General features: G+C 34.4%; 1 protein-coding gene across 1 annotated transcript in view; it reads right to left on the bottom strand.

Annotated features, from left to right (window-relative positions):
* Positions 1-324: 324 nt before the first annotated feature.
* LOC145669017 (sodium-coupled monocarboxylate transporter 1-like) overlaps positions 325-27,087 on the bottom strand; it is a 62,110-nt gene continuing 35,347 nt past the window's right edge. The window contains exons 3-15 of the mRNA XM_081737354.1: positions 24,126-24,285; positions 23,308-23,373; positions 21,217-21,268; positions 20,575-20,642; positions 18,372-18,526; positions 16,969-17,109; positions 15,965-16,073; positions 14,044-14,153; positions 11,274-11,457; positions 9,590-9,676; positions 8,191-8,369; positions 7,256-7,469; positions 325-783 (exon numbers count right to left, since the gene is read on the bottom strand). Coding sequence (XP_081593480.1) covers positions 700-783; positions 7,256-7,469; positions 8,191-8,369; positions 9,590-9,676; positions 11,274-11,457; positions 14,044-14,153; positions 15,965-16,073; positions 16,969-17,109; positions 18,372-18,526; positions 20,575-20,642; positions 21,217-21,268; positions 23,308-23,373; positions 24,126-24,285 — 1,609 coding nt within the window. The 3' untranslated portion in view covers positions 325-699. The remainder of the gene's footprint in view (positions 784-7,255; positions 7,470-8,190; positions 8,370-9,589; positions 9,677-11,273; positions 11,458-14,043; positions 14,154-15,964; positions 16,074-16,968; positions 17,110-18,371; positions 18,527-20,574; positions 20,643-21,216; positions 21,269-23,307; positions 23,374-24,125; positions 24,286-27,087) is intronic.

Here is a 27,087-nt window from a genome sequence, read left to right as displayed (position 1 = left end):
TATTATAATCCAAAGTAATACAATTGAATTGATAGATCGCACCAAGGTAAACCATATAACATGGTTTAGGAAAAATTCTCATTAGTAGTTTCCCACAAAATCAACAAAAACTCTTTTTGTGGCGATATCTAGTTAATCGCCAATAATAATCAATATGTTTTATTCAATTAAAACAGATTATTTATTTATCTATTCTATATATTTATTGTTGAAAAGTCTTAAGCAGCAGATTTCATCTATTGCTTGACTTCTGCTAACGATGACACATGTGAGGCGCAAAATATACTTATAAACTATAGGTAACAATTTTTATTTAGGGGGGAATTTATCTGTTCTTATCTCTGTTCGGCTGGCTTAGTAGTCCTACTTAGCAATATTAGGGTAAATGGAATAGAACACTCACATAATACACTATATTTATTCTTTAATTTACAAACTTCATTAAATGCCACAACTGTAATTTCCACTTCAACCTAAAATTACAACGTAATTTGTGACAAACTCTGTCCAACATCAAAGCACTCCTTGTGATCTTGTCACAGGTAACAAAAGATTCTGTGATGTCTTTGGGAAATATTTTCCCAACTGTATCACCATTTCTGTATTGTACTTCACTGAAAATATATTACACATCAGATATTTCTTTGATTTTCTTCACAAGTCCACTTGATGTAACATATTTGATTATTTCACCAAATGTCATACTTTATTCTCGTCCATATCTTCTGCCAATTTCTTTTCCTTCGCATTTCCGTTGTTTATTGTAAACTCAATTTTCACAGGCTGAAACAAAATAAATTGTATAGTTTTCCAATTATCACATTCTTTTTTATCTTTTTTATCAATTTATTTTTTATTTCAGTATTCAAAGTATTCGTAATTAATAATTATTCCTACTCATACATTTTTCTTTTCTTATACCGAGACAAGTAAAACATTAACACAAACATTTATTAAATATACGTAGAAAATCGACATATTAATCTTGAGCCTCCTTGTGGTTAAGCAGTTGACGTGTGCGTCTTTGGTGTAGGGGTCCTGCGTTCGTTTCCCGAACGGACCTCGTGTGGTTTCTATTCCCCATTAAGCTGTAGGTCCACATCTCATCCCTAACTGCACAATTACAGGCATATGCCTATAATGTTCCCTCAGGTACACTCAGCCACTAAAGTATATCCCCCCTAAGTGCTCTAATTCCATTACTTGAGGTCCAGGTTTTTTGCAGTTGTGAGAACGCCTAGACAGATGTTAATCAACTTGCACGTAACATTTCTCGGCACTGACAGCAGTTAGTAGCCCTGATCCAGGTGTTTATCCAGGTAAAATTGTAAACTAGGTGACTAAGGAAACAGTTCTCGATTATAAGATGAATCTCTATGGTTTGGATCGTGTTTTCCAAAGAACACTATATATTTATCTTAATATTGCTTTGTATGCAATGTATTATTTCTTTATATACTGTATGTTTAGAGAAATAAAAATAGTGACCACGCATGAATCAGAAAATGCTTGAAAGTAGCTGAAAATGTCAAATCTAGAACAACTGCTCGAAATAAGTTTGTAAATGATTGCCTCCATTGAGAGACCTCCGATTCTCCTCATTCCAACATCATTTTCTTTCTGGAGAAGAGAAGATCTTTCTTGTCACACTGAGTATGTATTGAAATTGAAATTGAAACATTTGAAAAAGTTTCAACCTGGTCAGGATTCGAAGCCGGGTCCCCCGAACAGAACTTCAATACGCTAACCACTTATTTACCGTGTCACTTAAAATTTTATCTAAACTTTTAGCTAGTTAAAATTGTTGCATGTAAGACTATACAAACTACTAATGCTCGTATGAGAAGACGTTCCTTATGAGTGTCACAATGACTTACTCGAGATTTCCTCCTGTAACTCAAAAGCCAGTTATATAGACCTTCGTCAATGAGGAAAATATCACAAAATATTCCTCAAGTTGAGGCTACCTCATCCTATTTAACAGCTCCCGATTTACATTACTACTATTCTTCCTGATCGTAACTTCTAATTTCCAAAGAAGAAGAGCCAGCAGCATTTACGCCGATCCCAAGAGTTTCAGTATTCGCGCGCTACCCTAGCCAGCTGTTTGAAGTTGGTCATGTGAAGTGTACAGAGCATGAAAACAGAACCTAACCAACCCCTGCGGGGCTTCTAACCCGTTCCTACTACTATTATTATTAGTAGTAGTAGTAGTAGTAGTATTACTTTTACCATTGATCCGTATAATAAAACTGCAAGCTTATTTTAATCAAAAAAGTGTTATGAAATTTTAAAAAATCCTTGGGCAAGGTTTGAATCCACGAAAAAAATATTTTCATTACCAGAACATTGCCCTAGAACACTCGGCCACGAGGGCCCACAGCAGTTGGCCTTAATTTCCGCTATATGTAGGTCATGATTCTTGATGTCCTATCTGTATCGGCCAATAAGATCAGAGGATATCTAAAATTCTTGGAATCTCCCGTATACCAAGGTCTGCGGAGTCGTTAGTTACGCCTCTGAACCCGTTCTATACACGACAAATTAATTAAGGGGACAATATTGACAAATCTGACAGTAATATACGAATATATATTATTTCTAGTGCCCCTAATAGTTGACAGTTTTTTTTTTTTTTTTTTTTTTTTTTTTTTTTTTTTACTGAAATCGACCTACGACTCATTATTATTTTATTTACCTTTAGTGTGTTGTTCTGTTTATGTAATATAGTGAACCTGTTTGATGCTTCACTTATAATTTCATTTTCGTATCGTATATGATGTATGACAACTTTGTCTTAAAATAGGAACCCCTCGAACGGCGGGAGGCTTCCCTGGGAAGGCAGTGGTCCCTCTGCCCCACAAGTTACGGCCCTTGCCATGGCAATAATTTTTTCTTAGTTGGAAAGTATTGTTTACGTAATTGATTTTGTAATTCTGTTATTCCTTCATTATTATTATTATTATTATTATTATTATTATTATTATTATTATTATTATTATTATTATTATTATTATTATTATTATTATTATTATTATTGCAAAGTCGAGACTTAGCTACATATTTTATATTTTATGAATTTTCTGATTGGATTTCAAGTCTTTTTGTTGAATAATCAACACACCCTACTTTAGAGGCTTTGGAGGAGAAAAATATTATCCTGTTGCTTTTCATTTGTTTACTTGCACGCTACACCAAGCCTGGATACTACATTTCACCTTTCTATATCTACGGGAAGTACCCTAAAGGTTGTGATGATCATAAGAGAATAATTGAATAAATGATGAGGTATTAACAACATTTAAAGTATCAGGTTGTCAGAAAAGTCATGACGTATTTCGGTAAAATATGACAAATGATGGTTTTTGGATATAGTAGAGTTATTCGGATCATGCTATAGTTTGTCATGAATAGCTAAGATGTTGAGCGTTTTGTGTATTATTGCTCTTTGTTTGGTTTGGTTTTATAGATTTGGTCAGTGATGGCGTGGGTCAATGAAAACTTGACCCACCGCGGCCCACTCTGACCCACTACCCACCATGACCCATTCCGACCCAGGACTCACCATGAACCACTGACCCACCAAAACTCATCGTCATCAGCTCAGACACATGATCCACGTCCTCTTTTCTACCGACTAAAGAGTTTATACTTGTAATAAACCCAGATTGTCAAATTCTAACTAATCGGTGTTTGAATTTCTACGGTCAATCTTTCAATAATGTGTTACAATAATGATGGATGTGACCTTTACGATATAAAATGGTAAAGTGTTTGTCGTGGGCAAAATTACGATGAATTTCAATTAAATTATCATGATTTAATTATTTCCTTGTTGAATTATCGATACTTTTCAGTAGAAAAACGGATGAAATTTGAAAGTCCCAATTCAAGGTACGTAGACCAACATACAGAAGCTTCCATTACAAATTTTATGTCTATTTTTCTCACAACTTTATGGGTTGATTGCCCTGTGCTCTAAGCGCTCCAAATAATAAACAAGCTTCAGCAATTATTATAAAGCGCATGGTATAAGCGCAAGTCAATAGGGATATATGATGCGAAGCACTGTATTTGTTGATGAGTTGAGTTGATTTTGAGTTTAACGTCCCTTTCAGTAGCGAGGCTATATGAAACATGGACCTACCCCATACCGCAAACGTTGTCAACACCTTGTGGCCCACTTGCGGGTAAACGTCGATCGTCAATATAGAGACGAGTCGAAAGATTGCCGCTAGTGTCCCACTGCCGGCAGGGTTTCGTCGAGTCGAAACAGATATCTCGCGTCGGGGTGTTGAAGTTACCATCGTGTAGCAGCGAGGACTTCGTTTTGGTCCGCGCTCCTTCGATATGTCGCGGAGAATCGCGAAGGGACCAACACGAACTATCGCCAGTCATGTACATGCGGTTATTATTATATATTATTTTTTCCTGACGAATTGTTCCTAAAGTGAGCTCTGGGGGTCAAGAATAACCTCTGCCTCAACATCATGAAGTCAAAAATCTTGAGTGCAATAATTGTATGAATTTAGATGGGAACTGTCGTCGATCATTATGAAGTGAATATGTGAGAACTATGAAACAAAGTAAATAGACACGCGCCATTTTGTTATAAAATTACTTGGCGAACGCATTTTATCTTGTTCCAAACAGTTATCGTCTCACATATACGGTTAAAAGAGCACTCTGATTGACGAAATTAAAAAGATCTCAACAATTTATCCCTTTACAAGCGACGTTTCCTTCATCGCCTCCGTGGGGAAGTCGGAAGAACACCCTCCCAGTAATCATAAGGTTGGTGGTTCGAGCCCTTTCTGGGGTACTTTTTTCGTACTTTTTAGAGTGTTTTAAAGTCACCTTGAAATAAACAAATCACACATATAGGCGATTTAACATATTTTGGTAAAGTAATTTTGTAGTTCGTTGGCGTTTTGTCGCGTCAGAAGATGCTGTTTACAATGCTGTGAGCAGAGAGGGTCAGTGGGTCAGAGTGCTTCATAGTGAGTGGTGGGTCACGGTGGGTTGTGTGTCGCAGTGGGTCACGGTGGATGATGGGTCGCAGTGGGTCACGTGCTGTTGACCTACTAACCCACTAAGAAAGCTCGATCAATTTCACCCACTGACCTATTCCAACTCTGGATTTGACACCACTTGGAAAATGGAAGACCAAAAATTGCATGTTCACCATATTTTATTGTTTTGCATCAGGCAAGGGAAGAACGCGCGAATAGTGTTTGTGATCTTTACTGTCCTCCATGTTTCTGTGTTTTTGTCCCTCTCCTTAAAGAGTTAGTGGAAATCTGTAAAAGTAAGTAAAACGCGTCAAAATAGGGAACAAATTACTGAGGAAGGTTCGTTAAATTAATTAACTTAAAAAATAATCCAGTGCCCTCAAACACCAGATTCCAATCAATATAAGTAAATGTCCAATGCTGTGCTGTGAAAAATCAGGGCCGGAGGCGAGAGCATACGGCAGCGCCTCCGTACATATGAGTTGTCAATTTAATGTTGACTTCTCTAGACTATTCTTTCTGCATAATACTTTACTACTTTAGAAAGTTTCAACATTATTACACTGGAACCGTAAAAGTGTGTAATTACTGAATTCACTGCAGCTCCATTTTTCCCTTCCCCCAGAACAGTGATCTCTTAGAGTAGTGGCTTAAGCGTTAGTTACATAATGTTGGGGACGAGAGTTCGATTCCGGCTGTGGCAACTCAGATGATTTTAATAATCTACAAAACTGATACTTCTGATGTATACTAACATGAAAAATATTCAGTTTCAATGGATCTAAGAGTATAGACAACTTCCTTTACAGGTGAAATGCAAACAACACAAAATTACGTCACCTGTATCATTCTTCGTAACTGTCTGGGAAATAACGTGTTTGGACAAGAATTAATGAATACATAAGGGCTAAACACGCCCTTACTGCTGTAGTATGGGCCAAAATGAGTTCCAAGGAATTGTTCGTAGATGTGCACAAATTGCAAATAGTGATCGAACTTACAATAGGGATCTCTAGTCACGAGAATGATCCTTTTTAAGATGTCACCTCATCTTTCTACTTAGAAGAAGGGAGAAACAAAATGCATTACTGTAATCAGCTAACAAATCTATATATTCCACTTGTTGTTATAAAATGATAATTCTATCTGTAAATTCATAAACGTAATAACATTATTGCGTTCATGTGTAATCCTAAGAAACATCTGACATACCCTATATCTTTTCTGTTCCTGTGAATACCCTCGATTATGTTACTTTTTATTTCCATTGTGGTATTATTATTATTATTATTATTATTATTATTATTATTATTATTATTATTATTATTATTATTATTATTATTATTATTATTAAAGGAATAACATAATTACAAAATCAGTTACATAAACATTATCTTCCCATTCAGAAAAATTACTCACTACCACGACGGGATTTGAACCCAAGTAGCTGCAATGATGCATTTTCGTTAATATTAAATTACTTTACGTAATAACTGAATTCACATTGAAAACAAAATTCTCAAGAAAAATCCCGAACTCAAAAATCCCTTCGGTTTAACAATAGGCGAAACAGGAATAGACGAAACTAAAATTCCTGTTTCTTCTACAATCTTGATAACCTAGTAATCTTGATAAATATTCCTGGGATGCTACTAGGCGTAACAGGAATAGGCGAAAGAGGAAGACACCGCGTAAACGATATGGTCTATTCACATCTTCATGACCTATCAGTTTTCTTCCAGTTTCTTAAGAAATTCTTAAATCCTAAACGTAAGATGAATGGGGCATATACAGATAAATCCAAGGATGTTATAAAATAGAGGATCTGCCCATACGTATCTTCATCCTATGAACTCAGTGAAGCCAAAAAACAATCGAGCATCGTGTAAGCTGGTACGTCTGATTGGCTACTCTGGTTTCCGCCATGTTTGTTGGCTCTAAACATTGCGATCTTAGTGGTGGAAGTGGGCAGAGTAGGTGTGGCGGAACTGTGACGTATGGCTTCACGATTTTGTTGTATGGGCAGATCCTCTATTTTATAACATCCTTGGATAAATCCCCTCCAAGAAAACTTAAATTGCAATTGTAAAATAAAAACTATACCAACGGTTTTCCTTGTTTTCTTACGACAGCATTTTAAAAATAATTTTAATATTGAACCAACGTAACTTGAGAAAAATGCAAATGGGATACGGAAGTGAAAAATGTGGTATTACTTCACCACGTTCAACGTATATACTTGCCTCTTTAGTTAGCAGAGCCACACTGGCAGGTTCGTCTGGTAACTTCTTTGGCAGAAATCTTCGTACCATTGGTGTTAAAAGCATTGGATCTAAGTCCTTAAGATCTTGAGTTCCTGTTACAAAGCTTACGATCATCCCCACAATAAGCGTCGAACAAACGCCGATGACTGCATACCATAAGTAAGATATTCTGTACAGTAGGAACACTTCTTCACTGCAACAAACATTTGTTTACATTAATATTTATGATAAATCACACGAATGCCTTCAAACATGTTAAAAATGGTGAGAATAATATATTTTATAAAATATTTTCCTTTAAGTAGACTTTGTTAATATGCCTCAATGAAATTTGACTGCTATAGCTCCCACACTCCAATCATCATAATTCTTATCAACAACTCCCTGAAATTTAGTTGATAATTTATTGCAAAATGTTGTACGGAAACGACCATTTAAATGTAAGTTGCAATTTCTATTGTGCTAGTAACATTTCGAACAACAGATATTACTAACTGAAAACATCATTTCTTGTAAAAGTATATGTAACGAAACGTGTATAATCGCAGACTGCAGATATTAATGAAACAAAACATATGCGATTTTATTTTTATTCGTGATCCGTATTCTACCTGCGGTCGATCCATTTTTCTACCACTGGCTTAGAATAACGACTGAATTTAACAGAACCTCGTCAGACAAGAATATGCATGTTACCAGTTTATCATGAAGTGTTTGGAACAGTCATTCGACAGGCCACCATGTTTTCTTTTCTCCGCTTAAAGTAAATTTCTCACTGATACTAAAGCAATATTGCTCTTGTTCGTATCGAATATTAGGTGATCTGTAGGTGAAGAACATATTTATGTTCTCCAGATGAAAATATAAATAGTGCAAGTTGAGAAACTTTACAAAATTCACCATTAATCACTTACTTGTTTCCCTCGTTGTAACTGGACAAAGTAATGTTAGTGGAATCAAAAAGGTACTTGCAACCTTCCACACTGACAGGCATCTTGGGGAAAGTAAGTTGCTTGTGGGCAATAGCCACCTGGGTTCCCATTGAAATCCAAGACATCAGAGCCAAGCTAGTTATTCCTCCGCACAAGGCACCCTGCAACATAGGTCTTAAGTTTCTTAAATAATTTTCAGACAAAAGTATAGCACAGAATATAACATTATGTACTTGAAACTTGAAATTTCTGGCAAACTTGCTATAGCTATAACGCTACTAAATTTTAATAAATCTAAAAAGAGGAATAAATTTAAAATTAAATGAAAATTGTCGATCATCGCTGTTGTTAACAATAACAAAACATCAGTTACTATTATTATCTCATTGTTAATCTTGTTTCTCACGTTAAAATATCATTATGAGATGGAGCAATCAGAGGGAGACAACATTGAAGCATCTCTCAAAAATCCACGCAAGCAAAATTGAAAACAAGAAAACTGTTTATGTTTATATGTTTTAGTTGCATCAGCACTGCAACTACATCAAGTAATGTTGTGCATAGAATATAGCAGGAAGAACATTTATATCAGCATTCTTCTATCCTCTCGGAGAACTGCTTGAAGACAATTGACAATGTCTAGTCTACTTAATGTTACCTACTAAAATAGTTGTTTATAAGTTACCATTGAGTTACGACAAGAAAACACTCGAGGTCAGGAGAAGAAACAGGTTATGTTCAACAGAAGTGATGGGGAAGCAGGAGTACATTCATATAGCATGGTTTCAGAGCTTCGACTTAACGTTAGATAAAAGTACTTTTCGTTATCTATCTTATTCATGAAGATTTTTAGGATAATTGATTCAAACGTTGAACGTAAATTATGTATACATATTCTATGCTAGCCCAGCGGCATCAATGGGCGCTTCATGGCGATATTAAAAATGTAATAATCGATTTTCTTATACAGTTCTCGACTACTATTGTAATAAATTACAACTACGCTAGGCATTTGAAGCTTCCATAAGTACATCAAAATTAATATATCTGTGGCTTACGTTATGCTATTTGTGCATTTTTTCTAAAAGCTATATATGTGATGAAGAATTTTCATGGCAAATGTATAAATTGAAATTCTTAATCTATCATACTATGGATCTGCTTACATAGAGCTTCTGGGTTGAAAATATCCATTAAATTGCAAAGAAATAGACAAATAACGATCACAATATAAATTCATACTAATACATATACTAATAATGTTATTTGTTTCAAGACTAATTACATTGGTATGAATAAGGAACATTAGAATGTACAAGCATAAACTAATATCGAAATCTCTAAATCATGGTAATTAATAAAAGAACTAGAGTATTAGTACCTTGGCATTTGCCCAAGGAAAGAACATGCCCAATGTGAAGATACCCAACATGGCTCCTCCGTTTATACCACTCAGACTCGCACTCGCCTGAAAAAGTAGAACATTTAAAATAAGCAAAACATTTGATAGTGAACTTTTGTTACTTTAATTTTTATCTCGTTGTTATGGGCATTGGTCATGGTATATTTAATGCAATGATCAGAAAAAGTGTATAACTTCTCTTATTTAATTTGTCATAGTTTCTAAAAATAAGAACGATTTATTTGCCGTATCTAGGAATCAGTTCTCTGTGAGTTTTTGAAAGTTTAATTTAATTTAATCAATTTTTACATACTAGAAGTATTAACAAGTAAAAATCTAGGAGGCAATGCATTTTTGTACATTACAAAATGCAATGCATATTACAACTTAATAAGTAATCAAGACAACTTTACAACCGATTAGACTGTATGTCAGGTTCCTTTTTCCTCCGCCAAGTTCTTACTTTGGTCATTTCATTCATTATATTCGATTCAGTGATTTGGAACTTTTGGTCTCCTTTTTGAGAATGTATCTGTTCTAGACTCCTTACTGGTGTCGTGTCACGTGATAATTTACTGTTGGTGGTTATGTTTAGGTCAGATTAGCTTAGATTAGGATAAGAACACATTCCTAGTGATATTAAATGAACTGTATCAAGGAACTAGTTCCCTACCAATCGATACATTGAAGGATTCATTGAATGAAATTGCGAAAATACAAACTTGCTTTTTTGCTAATGATTATTTGGTAAAGTATTCTTGCAAAATGTTTGTTCTACACTACACGTGGAAGTTAAGTTTAGATAGTAAACAATTGTTAGAGATTTATTTTGGTTGGGACAGTCATTTTTATATCTTTCCAGGACGCTGTTTACAGTAATATTATTATACCGCTTTACGGAGCCTAGTTTGAATTGGCCCTCGCTTTATAAGCTTGACAACTAACTAATCGAAATGCATAAAATAACTTTGTGGAGTAAACGTGCGGTCTAAATTATAATATTCGGCCATTACCATAATCAAAGTTTCTCATATATTTATTTGTTGTATAAGCTAACCAAATCTTGAAAAGGAAGAAGTGGAAAATTATTCTGTTAAAACATTTGCGTAAAAAAAGATCTGCTATTTGATATTTTTCTCTACAAATTCGTAAAAGAAAATAATACTAGGAACCTCCTTAATCAGGCAAAATTGAAAATGTCGAATTTTCACAAACATGTCTTCTAAACCCAATTTTATTTACCCATATACACAATAAATGTACTCAGCATTTCGTCTATTAAGAAAATGTATTTACTATAAATGTTTACTTTATTTGTTAGATATATTCTTAATGAGAAAATGAAAACTCATGCTGAATTGTAAGATGCTATTTAAATTAATGCAATATATGTACTTAGAATATATATTGTGATTACTATTTGGAACACGGTAAATGGATACAGCACAATGCGTGTTCCAAATAATAAATTAATACGTTATTCCTAAAATTTCTCAGTTATTCAAACCTTTGGTAATTTATTAGTATGAAGTATATCAAAATATATTTATTGCTGATACGCCATAAAAATAGTGGATGTAGAAGATATATTTACTGATATATTTTCTTTTATTGTTTTGCCTTGAAACTCCTATAATTAAAATGTAATACTAGTTATCTTTACCTGCAGCACTCCACCAAGATGTTCAACAAGGAACACAAGTGCCACACAGATGACGCCTACGACTACAACCACTACCTTCATAATAAAGTTGGCCCGTTGGTCACTGAATTCTTTCTTGAAGTAGCCTTTAAGAAAGTCTTCTAGAATCACAGCAGCCATGGCGTTCAATCCTGTTGACATGGAGCTACAACGATTCATGATAAAGCATTGTTAACAACCAACGATTATAACAAAATTCATTTTTAGCTACAGCCCTTTCCAACATGTTCAGAAAATAACACAAGGACTATACATATGGTACCAGAAACACCCGCAGGATTTTTTTCCAACGTAGGGGGAGTCAGGAAAGTCCCAAAGATACACACCTTAATGCACATAATACTTCATGTAAAACCATTGACAACGCATAATTTCATTAACTGCAGTAAGTCTATATTAAGTGCTGTAGTTGGTAAATGAGCAAATCTAATACGTATGTTATGGCATGTATCTCGAAGAACTTAACAACTTTTGAAAATCCAGGGAGACTATTCTCCTCCGTTTCCTTTATGGGTGCCCATATATGACACCTAAGATGACAACCAGTATATACGTAATGGAATTTGTTCTTTGTTGGTAAGTTATCTTGATAAGTAGTTTCTAAGAAAGATTCTAAAATTTCAATACTAATGTCATTTAATTTTCTTTGCATAGAGCTGTAAGTATTTACAATGCAAAGTGTCATCATTAAATTTAGAACGATATTGATTGTTAATTATAAATATCGCTAAAAAATGACAATTTACTGTAACTAAACTACGTTTTATAAATTTGAGGTGTGAACAATTTGAGAGTATATTCCTTAATAATGAAAAAGAGGTATAAATAGCTCTTTCACCTTTTCAGACTAAAGATCTGAGACATCGTATGTAAATTTACAGTATACTTCTAATTGTATACCTGCTTTTTGCTGAAATATCGTAATTACTCATAATTACATAATAGATCAACACTTAACGAAAAGTGAGGGACAAAGAGTAAATTATTCGTATTATATATATATATATATAATATTTTTAAATATCGAACTATGTTTTGGAGAAAAACCGGGACATTTGGAGTTTTGAACTGTTTTGGGGGACAGATTATGTAAATTCAGGATGTCTGGATGCCCTAAGTATGAATTATTTTCATGTGTTAAATACAGTGCAAGATACAGTTAATTAAATTTTATAGTACATGGGTTTCAAAATAAATGAGACAAGGATGAAAATATGCCTGAGATTGAAACATGGATAGTGGCTTACATCCCACTAAGTTGTATATCCAATCCCGTATACATAGTTAAGTTCAGTCCCTAAAAGGAACATCTTCGCCGATGTCTCGAAACACTTCCAACTAGAAATAGCATCTATTATCGCCAACTCTCAAAGACTATCGATCATTTTTAGTCATTCTTATATTATTTCACATTAGATCTACAGGAAATTCTTCATCCAATGGTAACAAGGGAGATTTCTCCCCGCTAGTTTGGTGAGTATCATTATGGGTTCGAATGCCAGTGGGAAAACATTAAACGCATTGGAGTGGTTCAGATTTTATCTTTAACGATCTGCTCACGTTTCATATGGACAAGGTGTTGAAAACGGATGCTAAATGTCAACAAACAACACCTAGAAAGAATTCTATTGTACTCTTAAAACTCAAAAGAGACTCTTAGAATGTCACGTTCTACGCATGCATTAGTACCACATACATCTTAAATGAAAACTTTAAAAGAATTTTGGTGAGGATACTCCAGTGCGTTACTACAACATACTCAAGCTGTGTTTCTGTTCATCATATGGGATAGTTTATCATTTTCTGTAACTTTCATCTGGAATAGTTTATCGTTTTCTGTAACTTTCATCATTATTAAACAATTATTCTATTTAGTAGCCAGTTTTTTCAGGAAGAGGAATTTAAGTGGACTAAGAAATTTGAATGATAAAATAGTGATGATGATGATGATGATGGAAGTAGCCAGATTGCATATAAATTGAAATTGATATGGTCTTCGTATTGCCCTAATACTTAACATAAATCTATTTACCCATTCTATACATGTTTTATACCTGATTCCACATTTATGTACGAGCATCATTAACTTTAGTTTAGTTTTATTAGCTTAGTTCCTCGTGCAGGTATAAATCAAGGATCTGTTTTACCACCATTATTACATATTTATGCATAACTTACATATTTAAAAATCAGCACATCCACGTTATGCGCTGCAGTTTGCAGCTCCACATTGACCTGTTTCAACCACCATCAAATTAATTACATCCTACAAGCAGCTGAAGAAGTTTAAATTTGTTGTGTATGAAACGAGAACCTAAACTACGTAAATCAATCGAAGTGTTAGATTATTTATTTAGCATCATATTCTGCCTCAGCCACAATCCTGAACTTGTATTCTTATGGGATCGCCACTTATTCTTAAAATAACTTGGTGAAGGATTTTACACGGAATACCCATCTTGGAACATAGAAAACCAACATTCAATATTGTGTCAAAATATTAGTGTAATTGTAGCCTCGTGAGAACTAAATATGAGATATTCAAATTTTTTCGTTGCGGTCTAATCCCTCCCCAATTTTATTAGAAAATGTGCATATTATGTATCAGTTACCATTAACGATTTTGTCTAGGGTGTTTCTGATGTGTTCTTCCACTATTACCATGCTTATTATGATTATCCTTAGACCTTCAACTACAAATGTTCTGGTTGATTTATACGAAATGAATTACCTGAGAGCAGCACTGAATACCCCTGCGACGAATAGCCCTGGAAGTCCTGGAATATGTCCTGAAGTGTCCATCACAAACAGCGGAAGAAGCTGGTCTCGTGCCTTAGCAAGCTGTAACCCAGAAAGATTCATCCTAAATATTTATTTAGTTGTAGCTACGTAATTCTCAAGTAAACATTCTGTTGGAGCAGAAAACATTTTTTCTTCTTTGATTATATTAACCATGCCAAAAATTACCTTACTTCTAACTTGTATGTCTACGTATATAAGAAACTCAAGTTATGAACGAATTATATCACAAAACAAACATTTTTCTAAGAAAGCTTTCAAACCTTTCTTCTGTTACCTTAACTCCGGCTCCATTTTCTTAGTGTCAACTTCAATTCAAAGAGCTATAGATTGCATGTATAGACTACCCCAATTAGAACGTGTATAAATCAATATTATATTTTACTTTGGAAGTTCAAATTTTCTACTATATTGTTAGAAGTGATAGCATACTATATTTTTCTTCCCCACAGCCACGTTTCGAAAACTTCCAGGCGTTTTTTTATAATTTTTGCGTAATGTTCATGAGTCTCACTCCCACAGTACATACAAAGCATTTTATGAGTCTTTTTTCTCAATTCTTTACTTAAGGTCCCACAAAATAGACTCTATTTCCTCCTAAGGGCTCTTTTTGTCATTCCTATCCATCCTTTTATTTTACGTTCCCACTACATATAATCTCTAATAATAATACCCAGATACCGGAAATCTATCACCTATTCTATTTGCTTCTCTCCTACTTCTATATTTGACATCGACCCCTTCGTTCCAATCACCATGCATTTCTTTCTAGCATTTATTTTCATCCCATATGTTTCACAGTCCTTCCTCAAGTCTTCTAACTTCTTACTAATTTTCTTTTCAAATTCCGTAGCAAGCGCCATATGATCTGCAAACCATATATATCTAATCATTCTAACTTCTCCCGAAATGCTGTCTTCATTATGTAGACTCCTTTTTTACTATCTCTTCAAGATAGATATTAACTAATGTAGGCGAGGAACAGCATCCCTGTCAAGCTTCCTTTATAATTGCACTCCACTCTCTCACTTCCTCTCCTATTCTAACACTTACTTGTTGGCTCATATATGTTTCCTATGAGCCTTCGGTCTTTCCATTCCTACCCAATCTTCCTTAGAACTCCAAACAACAATTCTCAATTCACGGGGTCGAAACCCTTTCTAGATCAATAAATACTACATACACTTCTTTTCCTCATTCTATAAGCCTTTCACTGATCAACTTGAATAATCCAATTGCATATCCTGGATCCGAAATGTTCCTCCTCAACTTTTTAATTTGTTCTTCCATATAGCCTTCTGTTCAGAATTCGAAGCAAATGTTTTGCTGCATGAGGTATGAGACTAATAATTCTGTAATCTTTACATCTCTTTTGGTTCAATTTCTTAGACATTGGTATCATGATCATCCTTAGGATGTCTTTTGGTTACTGTCCTATTTGATATATTTCATTGGAGAATCGAAACAATTATATGAGAAGACATTAGCTATGTTATTAGTGATGTTATAGAAAGCATAGTAAAAGGTAAGAGGAAATGTTGCAGGAGAGAGTGCTAACCAACCTCCTGATGAGGTAATTTTTAGTTGTAGAGAAAAACCTTTTTAGTTTGTCCGCCATTTTAACTTTTTGTGACATCATGTAGTCTATGCTACCCGGACTATCACCACAATTCAAACGGTACTTCTGTTACTCACATTAATTAAGGCATTTGAGCTCTACAGTGGAACTAGTGGACATGAATATATACTTACATTCATCTCCACATACGGACAGACCAAACACTGCACTCGTGGCTTCTCCGTAGTGTTCGGTAATAAACTAAAAACAACTCGGTACACAATTTGGTACTGACCTTGGTTGAGAGTGGATCACAATCGTAGTAAGAAGCAAAGATGAGTAAGCCTGTGTAAACACAAATGGACACAAGCGAAAGCGCTCCAAGCACAAATAACCACAATGCACTGCAAAAGAATAGAGAAAACTATAAGGGTCAGTTTATAAAAAATGCATCAACATAATAGAAAACAAAATAACATAATAGTTAATTTCAATTGATTAAATTACAGAAATATACATATAGAAAAACTGAAGGGAATGCATTAATTTGTATGTTTACTTTGTCCTAGTCCTATCAAATACAAAATTGATTTGAGGAGCTTTCTTCTCAGTACTTGCGAAATTTGCTAATAATTATACCTTGGGAGTAAATTCATGGGCTATCTATTTGTATTTGCAGCCGATATTTTCATCATAAATATCGATGATGTTAATACTTATCAATCAGGGGCGTCATTTGAGTAGGGCAGAGAAGCAATTACTCCTCCTGAGTTTGAGGAATGCCATACATTTTAACAAATCGTATGCTAAAACAACAAACATTAAATTCTTATGTTGGTGGATAACTTTGTCCCCTTCCCGATGCAAAACCTAAAATGATGCTGTTTGTACGTTCCTATTAGATGCCATTTTGACAACTTTGTAGGAAGATACCTCGTTATTAAATTAGGAAATCACAAACAGTAGTGATTATTGCTTAACCTTTCTCTAAATCATGGAGATGATTTGCTTTATTACTTAGATAAGGTCTCAATAGAGCCACAGACTAATGCATCACTAGCCATATCCCAGTACATCAAATCCTCGATTGATAAATTTATGGGGTTGCAATGGCACAGTGGTTGGGCGTTCACCTCTGGTGTGTCTGGTCCTTACTGCAATGCCAGGTCGTGCCAGGTTTGCTTTGTGCTCTGTATCTATTCTGTGCGGAATAATTTGACCAAGTAATAATTCTAGAAATGCAATACAGAATTTTAACTATAATATTGATAGATAACTTTATAATAGAACATAACGTACCATCTGGCTTTTGTTAAAGTTGGAAGAGCTAAGTAACGTTGAACCATTGTTTGGCTACATGCGTTAACTTTTAACCAGAACCCAAAACCACCAAACACAACACTCCAGAATGTATGGCGAGTCAACGGATTCGGATCAAAACTGTAAAAAGAGAAGCCAATTATATCAGAAATTAATTTTAACTCATTACTTAAAATAGAGTACGTAAATCCCTTTTCCATTTGCTTCAAGTATCATTGTTTTCTTCTGAAAGATCCTAATTATCATTTATACTCATTCAACACACGTTTTGTTTGCTAGAGGCATTTAGTAAATCATTTTAAAACTTCCTTAGATATGAAACCAGAAATACGTTTAGAACTAAGCATAAATCCATCTAACTAAATTTAATACATGGATATGAATTACATAGCGTTGTTACGAAAAGCTCCATGCTATCAAGCGAGGCTATATGAAACATGGCCTATTGATTAACGTGGAATCTGAACCACATGAGCTCCCACCGGGAATCGAATCCAAGTGTCCCACGAAAAAAGGCTTAGCCACGAATGAGCTCAAGCTTAGAGAATTCATTTAATTATGTTCAAAGCTTATAGCAACGGTAAATGCGGTTTGAAGACTGACCGACAAGTAACAGCAGAAAGTTGGGATGTACACAAGGGTGAAGCCGTGGTAGCGGCAGAAGCAATTAAGATCGATAAAAACGTAATGTTTCCATCTACCTACCAGTCACAAAAAAAATTATACGCTTGGCGCTTAAAGAAATTATGACTGACCTTACTGACTAAAATAACTACACTATATATTAAAGTTCTAGTAAACAATTGTATTATAAATCACATAGAATAATATCGTAACAAAATAATAACTTTCCTTCAGTACAAAAAGAATAAAAGAGTAAAAAGAGATATGTTCGTATGTTTTTCACGTACATGAACCTCCCCTAATTTCAGCTTAGGAAAGATAAAATTATGTACTGTATGGTACCATGATATAGACTAACATTGGCGATGCAATTCATGAAGAGCTAGTAAAAAGCACAAGTTCAATTGGAATTCAGTCATTGATTTTAAACATTATATTTTCTTTCCAGACCGCTTACCTCTTTCTTCAAGTAGGTCTTAATTTCCTCAAACAGTGGGTCATCAAAGAAAACTTCATATGCATATTGGAAATCGAATCCATGACGAAGGTACCAAAGGTAGGTTATAAATGGAAATGTACTCTATGCTAAAGGAGAGAGCGCTCTCTAAAAATTTCAAATGTTATACAAAGAATAACCAACTGCGGTCTACAAAATATGTCTAAAGTTTGCTGCATATAACCTCAATAGTAGCAGTATATTAGTGCCTTAGGAAACACAAGGAGATTAGATTAAAATTAAAGCAATTGTGCTAACCTACTTGAAAAATTCTAATCGTCCACTGTCGTAGTTCCTCTGCCAAACAACCCCAACTCCTCCAATGTCCACTGTTCCTTTGATCATAACAAACAACATAGCCCCGAACATGATAATCGTCTGGAAAACGTCTGTCCATACAACTGCTTTCAATCCACCCTGGAAATTAAACAAAAAGCCAATGATGGTAGTTCTGGCTTTACAACCACGTAGAATTTAAACAAAAAGTTCTCTGACGAAAGCAAACACCTATTATTAGTACTTTTGTTTTGCAATTTCGGCAATCTTATGTTGAGGAAATTTTAAGACAGATTAGTGGTAATAAACGTTTGCCCTCGTCAGATTTTGAGGGCATTGTTTTCTTAAATATTTGCATTCTTAGTTCCAGACCCTCTTACCTAAGTGTATATATATACAGTATGTATGTAATAAGATTTCCAAATTATATCATGTGTATTATCACAGAAACAATAACCACAGAGCGGTTCTTTGTGGTACTGTTAAGTCATAAAATGACACTGTTTCTATGTTTATCGGTAGATACTAAACTAATTTCTGTAAAAGGTAGCAAGAAAAATGTTTCTTAAAATAGAACGTCCAAAAAAATGTTTTATTTCCAGTCATCTCCATCCATTGAAACGGAAAATGATAGATCGGCCGGCTTCAGTCTTATATTCTCATAGTTACGAACTATGTTTTGCAATTTGAAACACAGCTCGTTTCTTTAAATCAAAACTAACCACAAAATGAAATGAAATCTTCCAATTTTACGTCCTACGATTATGCCGGCTAGGCTAAAGGAGACGATAATGATGAGAAATAAATGGAATGATAGAATGAAGAAAGTGGGAGAAAACGGGAGAATCGCGAGAAAACCCATGCACACGGTATTTGTTCACCACAAAGTTCACTTCTCGCGAGTTGGGATCGAACTAGGGACCCCATGCACCAAAGGTGAACGCTCTGGCACTGAGCCACCACGGCCCCCTAACCACGAACTGAAATTCGTACCTAGTAAAAAGTATGCACCGAAAATTTCAGTATGTTCATACTAACAGTTAGTTATTCTACCTTCTTAATAGGATCACGCAACGGAGGTTAAAGATCTGTGCTGTTGGTACGTCCGTTTGTTATTCCGTATGATGACTCTTGAACAAAACCAAATATTTCAATTGTGTTTTGTTGTAATACATATCAAGTGACATTATCTCGCTCAAACTCTTTGAGTAAATCTGTCAGTATTTTAAGGAGTAATGGCGACTCTAACGGCTATATATGTGAGCGAATTTTTGAATTGTGTTCTTCGCAATAGATAACAAGAGTGATTATCATTAATGGAAATAATACGTTAACATCTTAACGGGTAGCTGTGAATTTCACGCTAATTATCTATATACCGTACATGTAAGTTTCAAGCGATCCTCTATACTGTATATACTAGAGTTTATTCTACAGTCGAAATGTGTGATGTTACTAGATTTCAAACTACTGGAAGCCACGTGATCTGTAAAATGCAGCAACTAAGCAGCGTGTCCCGCCAGCTCATTTCTAAAGTTATAGCATCTTAACAAAAGATTCGCTGTGGAAGAGAAGGATCTTGCGTCTTTCCCTCTTCTACATTTTGAAGTAGGCAAAGTTTTAGAAAAAAGTTTTGTTCTTCAGAGTATTTTTCTTCAACAAACTTAATCACGATGATAATATATAATATATGACGATGAAAGTTATTCAAACTTGGCATCGTGACAGACCTTGAAGTTTATTACGAGTATGATGAAATAGTATTTTGGATACGCCTTTGCTTCATGAGTTATAGACTATTAGAATTGAAGATTGAATTTAGTAAAACTATTTTAAACGAACCTATTGCTTATTGCTATTTTCATCAACGATACATCAAAGAAATATGCGTAAGAAAAATTACTGCTACTTCTAAATACTGTGAGTTTTATTTGTACCACATTTTTATCTGTATCATTTGTACCTATCGGCTAGTTCAGCTTATCCCAGAACGTACCTCTTTGTTGGGATTGATTAGCTTCCATAGATTTCCTCAGAATTCACCCCTTTCCTTCCACTTTCTTCATTTCAGCAATTTCTTCAGTATCACTCATTTATTATCCACTTTCCTTAGATTACAGTACAAAACTATGGCAAAATATAGCCTTCAGTTTTCTTTTCATTAACAATATAAGTGTAAATGAACTTACCACTGTGGTGTAAAATATGCAAACAATGCAGACCAATGGAGTCACCATATGTATATTAACCCCCGTCACTGAAATATAAGGGAATCTTTAGTAAAAACAATAATTAGAAATGATAATAGAATTTGATTCACTGCTTTAGATACTTTGTTATTAATGTTTTGTTGGAAACAAATCAGGGACTATTTTTTATTATTTTTATAAAATGTACTATAATGAAAAAATCTAAGGACCCTTTTGCCTTTGTAATAGATATTTTTCTATTTTTTTAAAGTATTTATTTATTTCATTGTTCCCTTATTCTTAATTTGCAGCGTGACCAGAAATATCTACAGAAAATGCTACAAATTTTGTTAAGTTTCATAAGAGACAAACACTTATCAATTTTATTTGCAAATAGTTGTTTTGAAGCAATTAACGTGAAGAGACTTTCAATTTTTTGACACTTCTTTAAAATATCAATGTCATATTTTTTTTTTAATTGTAATACGAGCTTCACTATTTTTTTAAAAAAATTGCAACAATAGTTTTAAAATGTTGAAATGAAGCCTAAAGCTCTTTGACTCATCGTTCTTTATGTAATATTCAATTATAATCAATGATCTAATTTCTGAATGAAAAATTGTAAAATTAAACATTGCTTACCTTGATTAAAAGCTAAAGCTGGAATGTATATGACAACAGGAGTCCATGTCATCTGAAATTAAACAGATCAACAACATTTATAGAATGTCAGTTACTTAGACGATTTCCAGATCACAGGTTTTGAAGAATAAAATAAACAACAACTAAAAAAGTTACAAGTAAAAAATAAACAATCAACGGTCAGTAGTGATAACAACAAAATCCCCATGCCGTAGGCATCGGAGGACCACCGATGGGCAACTACAGATATCTCGCCAAAAATTGGGGACGATCCGCGGTGGCCACACTTCCGTTTTGAAAATTATATCACCAGCAGCAAGGACGCGACGAAACGCCAATGAACAACAAAATTACTCCCCAAAATATGTCAAATCGCCTATATTCGTAATTAGTTACATTAAGGAGAGTCTAAAAAAGACTTTTTAAAAAGTGAAAAAACAAGTGCCTCATTGAAGGCGCGAATCATCAACCTTTGGATTTCTAGGCGCGTGCTCTTCCGGCTTGGCCACGGAGGCGACGAGGAAAACGTCACTTGTAGAAGCATAAATTGTTGAGGTATTTCTAATTTAGCTAGAGTGCTCCTGTAACCTTCTATATTCGACGATAACCGTTTGAGATGAGATAAAATCCGTTCGCCATGTAATTTTATAACAAAATGACGAGTGTCCTTTTACTTTATTCAATGGTTCTCCCATATTCACTTTCAAATCATCGGCTACAGTTGTCATCTAAATTCATACAATTATACGCACTCATCTCAAGATTTTTCACTTCATGATGTAGAGACAGGGATTATTCTTGACTCCTATAGCTAGCTCACTTTAGGAACAATTCGTCAGGAAAAATATTATATAACAATAACTGCACACACATGACTGGCGATAGTTCGTGTTGGTCCTTTCGCGACACTTATTATATAGGTAAAGTTAATTGGATTTTCTTTCCTCGTGAAAAATAATTTATTATTATAACGCCATGTTTGAACTCTTTGAGATCCTATTGAAGTTTCACGAAGTCATCAATTGAACTTAGTTTAGAGTATAATTTGAGATTGTCGGCAAAATGAAAAACTTGAGAAGTTTAAATGCACAGAGAAATATCATTAATAATAAGAAGAAACAACAGGAGACCTAGATCAGATCCTTGAGGAACTCCCGATAGAATATTGAACTTAAAAATTACCGGTAATGTAAAACATCATCTAGGCCTAGGATTATTCAACTAGAACTCTCTCCAGCCCTCTGTGAGAAGAACTTTTTTAATCTTGGAATCTAATATTTGTATCGTTATTTGTACAGTCTATGCTATTACCATGTTGATGCGTATCAAGTTCAAATGGATAAGAATAGCACTCGATTTCAATAATTCGAAACCATGTTTTCATTAACTTTAGTGTTTTAACAACAAAAGCCATTCACTTTTAAAAATTGACATAATACGAAATTCTTTTATCTTACATTATGATCTTACATTCCATATTTAAATCTAGGAGTACAGAATATATTCTGGTTGTTTCTCATAACACACTGGGCGGAGGAGGGGCGCCCCGGTCGCTTACAAAACACGTGACGGCCCTGCCATAGGGTATTTGTGGGGGTTATTATCAACTAAACAATAATTAGAATATTACTAAACATTCTAAGATGTTTGATTTTTTATTACAATAAGCAACATAAAAAAGAAGACCCATTTTCTTGTAAAATATATTCAGACAAATACGTGCTGAATAACTCAGTTACCCTTCTTGGTAAAAGAAATGTTAACTTTATATCCTAATTGTTATATTTGATAACAAATTAATAATAATTTTAGGGGTAATCCGGTATTCAAATAGTAAATTCTGGCTTGGAAAGTGATGTTTTAAATCCTAACTATATGAGCTAGTTGTGACAAAAATCATCAAGTAGCCAGCAGGTAAAAAAATGTCTCCGTTAGACACGAAAAATTATCAAATTTGGCGGGAAAACCACGGAGTTGCCAAACATTGCATTTACATTTGAATTTTTATTAAAGTCTAGATGATCTACATGAGCTGGTCAAAGACTCAGCCAAATTCCTATTTATTATATATACTACTAAGAATATACTTACAATTCCAAGAGCGAATAATACAGAACCCAAAACACGAACGCTCTTATTGAAACGACGATCCAGATACTGAAAATAGAAAATATTAATTATTTGTCACTTTAAAAAAATCAATCTAAAATATCACATTTTAAAAAAAAATCTCCTCAACCAAATTCTCAATACTATGGTTCATTCAACATTAGCTGTTTACCCCTTCATCTCCTACGTTGCCAATATAAAAAAAACATCTTTGTCGTACTTTTCACTGCAGGAGTTTCAAGCAAATCAGTTCCAGTGCCTCGGCTACCTGCTACGTCATTGATGATTTATTTCAATTCAACTGATAATATGGCTGTTGACTTTTACAAACCAGATGATGTTCTTGATGGATTTTATTGTAATTTGAAGTCATGTATGTTAAATGTTAGTCTTCAGTGAATAAAACTCAACATTTTAAATTTTACTATAACTCCCTTATAATTCTATACACAAAAAAGAGGTTTAAAATCTACAGTTGTGTGTTATAGGTTAGCAGTTGAAAATCTAGCCATTTTTGTGTAAAAAAGCTTATTTCTATTGGCCATCTAGCCTATTTTCTTCATAGGTTGTTGGCAATACTGTTAGGAATTCACCGAGGATAAAGATTTAAATAGTAGGTGCTTGCTCGGGCCCCCAATTGTATGGGTTAAAATACAATTTATATATATATATAAATGCCTTGCAAATGTATTTGAACTCTTATAATATGTTTACAATTTATTATATGCAGTATTATATATATATATATATATATATATATATATATATATATATATATATATATATATATATATATTTACCTCGTATGAAGATGTCAACTGCAACCTATGAAATACTGGCAAATAGAAAATGTGGATCATGATTCCCATCAGAATAACGGCAAACACGATGGCATAATACTGTGTTCCAAACACATAGATCTCAGCAGGCGTTCCCAGAAGAGTAATGCCAGACACAAACCTGGAAAAGAATAATAATATTATAACAGAAACATATGCCAAAATTTCATACTTAATTAATTTTTCTTTTATTTTTACCAGTCTAATTAGTTCAGTCTATGGACTGGTTTGCATTTATATCTTTTGCCTATGAAAAATTGCATTTTGTCAAAATGTAAAGAAGAATTTCGTCACTCAGACGTAGCATGTGTGTATTATTTTGGTTCCATTTCTACTTTAGACGAAATCAAACTAAACAACAGTAGTACTGTCAACAACAAAAAATCAACCAGATTCTGATTTAAAATAATTAAAATCAGCATCAAAAAGTACGAGAATTGAGTTTTTCATTAGGTTTTATACGTAAATAATAATCGTGCACACACACACACAAACACACACACACACACACACACACACACACACATATATATATATATATATATATATATATATATATATATATATATATATATATATATACAATAGATCGTCATTTTTCTTTTTAAAACGTATATTTTACGTCACTTTTATTACTTAAAATATTATTTAAGATATTAGCTATTACTTTTAACTGTGCGTAGGCAAATAATTATGTATAGTGTGATAATACGCATTAAAACTGATGTGCCATGAAAAAATGATTATTCATTTTAAAAAAGTGAAAAAAAGCACACACCAAAGTGTGCTAAGGCAGAATAATTTAGGTTTCGTTAGTAGAATAAGTTAAGTTAGGTTAGAATTAAGTATGATTCCACTACGTATTTGTATAATATGCGAAATTCCTGAAATAATCATTTAATCAAATATCAAACGTATTTTTAAAGGAAAGCACATACTGATTTTTTAAAAGTGCCATTTCATTCCGATCCAAAGATGGGAGAACCGCAAAAGGTAGGGGAGACTTGTACAGCGGGGGACACTTCTAAATGGTACAGCCATATGGAGATTTACGGCAAGAGTGCTCCACCAGTTGAGTCCAAAGTATTTGCTGGAAGTATTGCAACCGAATTAACTTTAAAAGAAGGCGGGTGGCATAATCGCCAGGCAATGAAAATTCCCGTACACTTGGGCGAAATTCCCACTATCGTCTACAGCATCATTTCTCCAAATGAAATGAATCTACTTCTTATGGCAAACATATTACTTGATATTTGTTCTATTTGTGGAGATAAATTGAAACAAAAAATTGAAGTCCAATCCTGTTGCTGTTGGAATGAACACTCTTTCTGTCGTTTGATCTGAAATTACTTTGCAAAGTCTGAATAAATATTCTGTCACTTCAGGAGGGTAGGAAGAGCGGATACCCCCCCCTCCAGCAGTATGAAAACACATACATTTAATCAAATGCTTAGTGAGAGTGAGCCCATTGGTATAGCACTTTTATGATTTCAATCTTTGCTCCCAAGCCATCTTATGTCATAGCTGATGACCTTGGAAAACGAGAGATGCAAATATGATGAAACAGAGATACAGTCACATGCACAAATTTAGAATTTGAGACAAAATGATCGGATAGCATCCATATTTTGTCGAAAATTTTGATTTGGTAAGTAGACATGTAAAAGCTCACCCAAATCTGAGAGCATCCCACTACCAATTGTTGAATTCAAGTGAACAACTCAGTTGAGAGCATCAGATGATTACGGAGGAGGAGAAACATCTTCAGATATGGGAAACAAATAATGAAAAAAATGGACTGCTCTGAGCAGGACTCGAACCAGGAACCTTCTGATTACTAAGCAACGACTCTACTCACTCATCCACGGAGCAACACTGAAAGCTAGGCAGTCATACGTCACAAACGTTTTTGTAAGAGGGAAAGCTAGGTCGACCGCGAGGGTGAATCAGTGGTCGCGATGATAAACAACCGAGTTTGTTTTTCGAAGTCCGAAAAAGTGAGCCTAGATCCGCCAAACTTCCCGCAGATATATCAGGACCGTAGCCAGAACTCGAAAGCAGGGGGGGGCGAGAGCACTTCTGGGGGGCCCAACCTGACTCCACGTTTTCATATCTATTGTTGCTATTTAACCTTTATACACTTGGCAAGAATTTGAACGAAATCGTAGGCTCTCAGGCTGGGGACCTAGGGGACCCCCTAATTACAAATTCCCCCTCGTGTATAGCTCGTTGGAAAGCTTACGGAACACTGATTCCAACGAGGTATCACTTGTGGAATTCCCACCCTAATCGTAGAAGAAGAAAGTTCATAAAACTTTTTTAAAATACGAAAAAATTAGAACTTGGGGGGCCCTTGCAACCCATACAGACACCCAATGCTGACAAAACGATGATAATGTGTATGCAATACACTTATTATAATAGTACTTTGCATTGCAGCAATTGCTACCATTTTTTAAAGCGAGAGAAAAATTCAGAAAAAAATCTATAAGGCGCCCTGTATATAATTTTCGAAGGACTGTTACAGAAATTCGCGTTGGCGGCCCTGGTGAACCCTCTAATCATGATTGAAACACCGTTGGATATGCTATGGAACACAGATTGCAACGAGGCAACAAGAGTTATGCTTCTAGACCAATTCAGTGAAAAAATATCTCGTCTTATATGGAAGTCCAGAAAATAAATGTAATTTACGTAAAAAAAAAAAATTATACTTAAAAACTTGGCCAACCTTGTCCCTTTCCTACTTCCCTCATATAAGTAACAAGTACTTTTGCAGGGTATTAGCGTGCAATTTTTATGACAGTACCCCCAATGGAGAATGCCCCCCCAAAAATTAACAAAAAAAAACACGAAATTTACCTTTCTCGTCTCCGCCGTGGTACTCCCCACATACATACAATGCATATCGGCGACAAGCTTC

This window comes from Thermobia domestica, chromosome 13, assembly GCF_964235325.1.
Source record: "Thermobia domestica chromosome 13, izTheDome1.hap1.1, whole genome shotgun sequence".
In the NCBI taxonomy this organism is placed as follows: Eukaryota; Metazoa; Arthropoda; class Insecta; order Zygentoma; family Lepismatidae; genus Thermobia; species Thermobia domestica.
The sequence above is the reverse complement of the archived record's forward strand: the minus strand, read 5'-3'. Positions and strand labels throughout refer to the sequence as shown.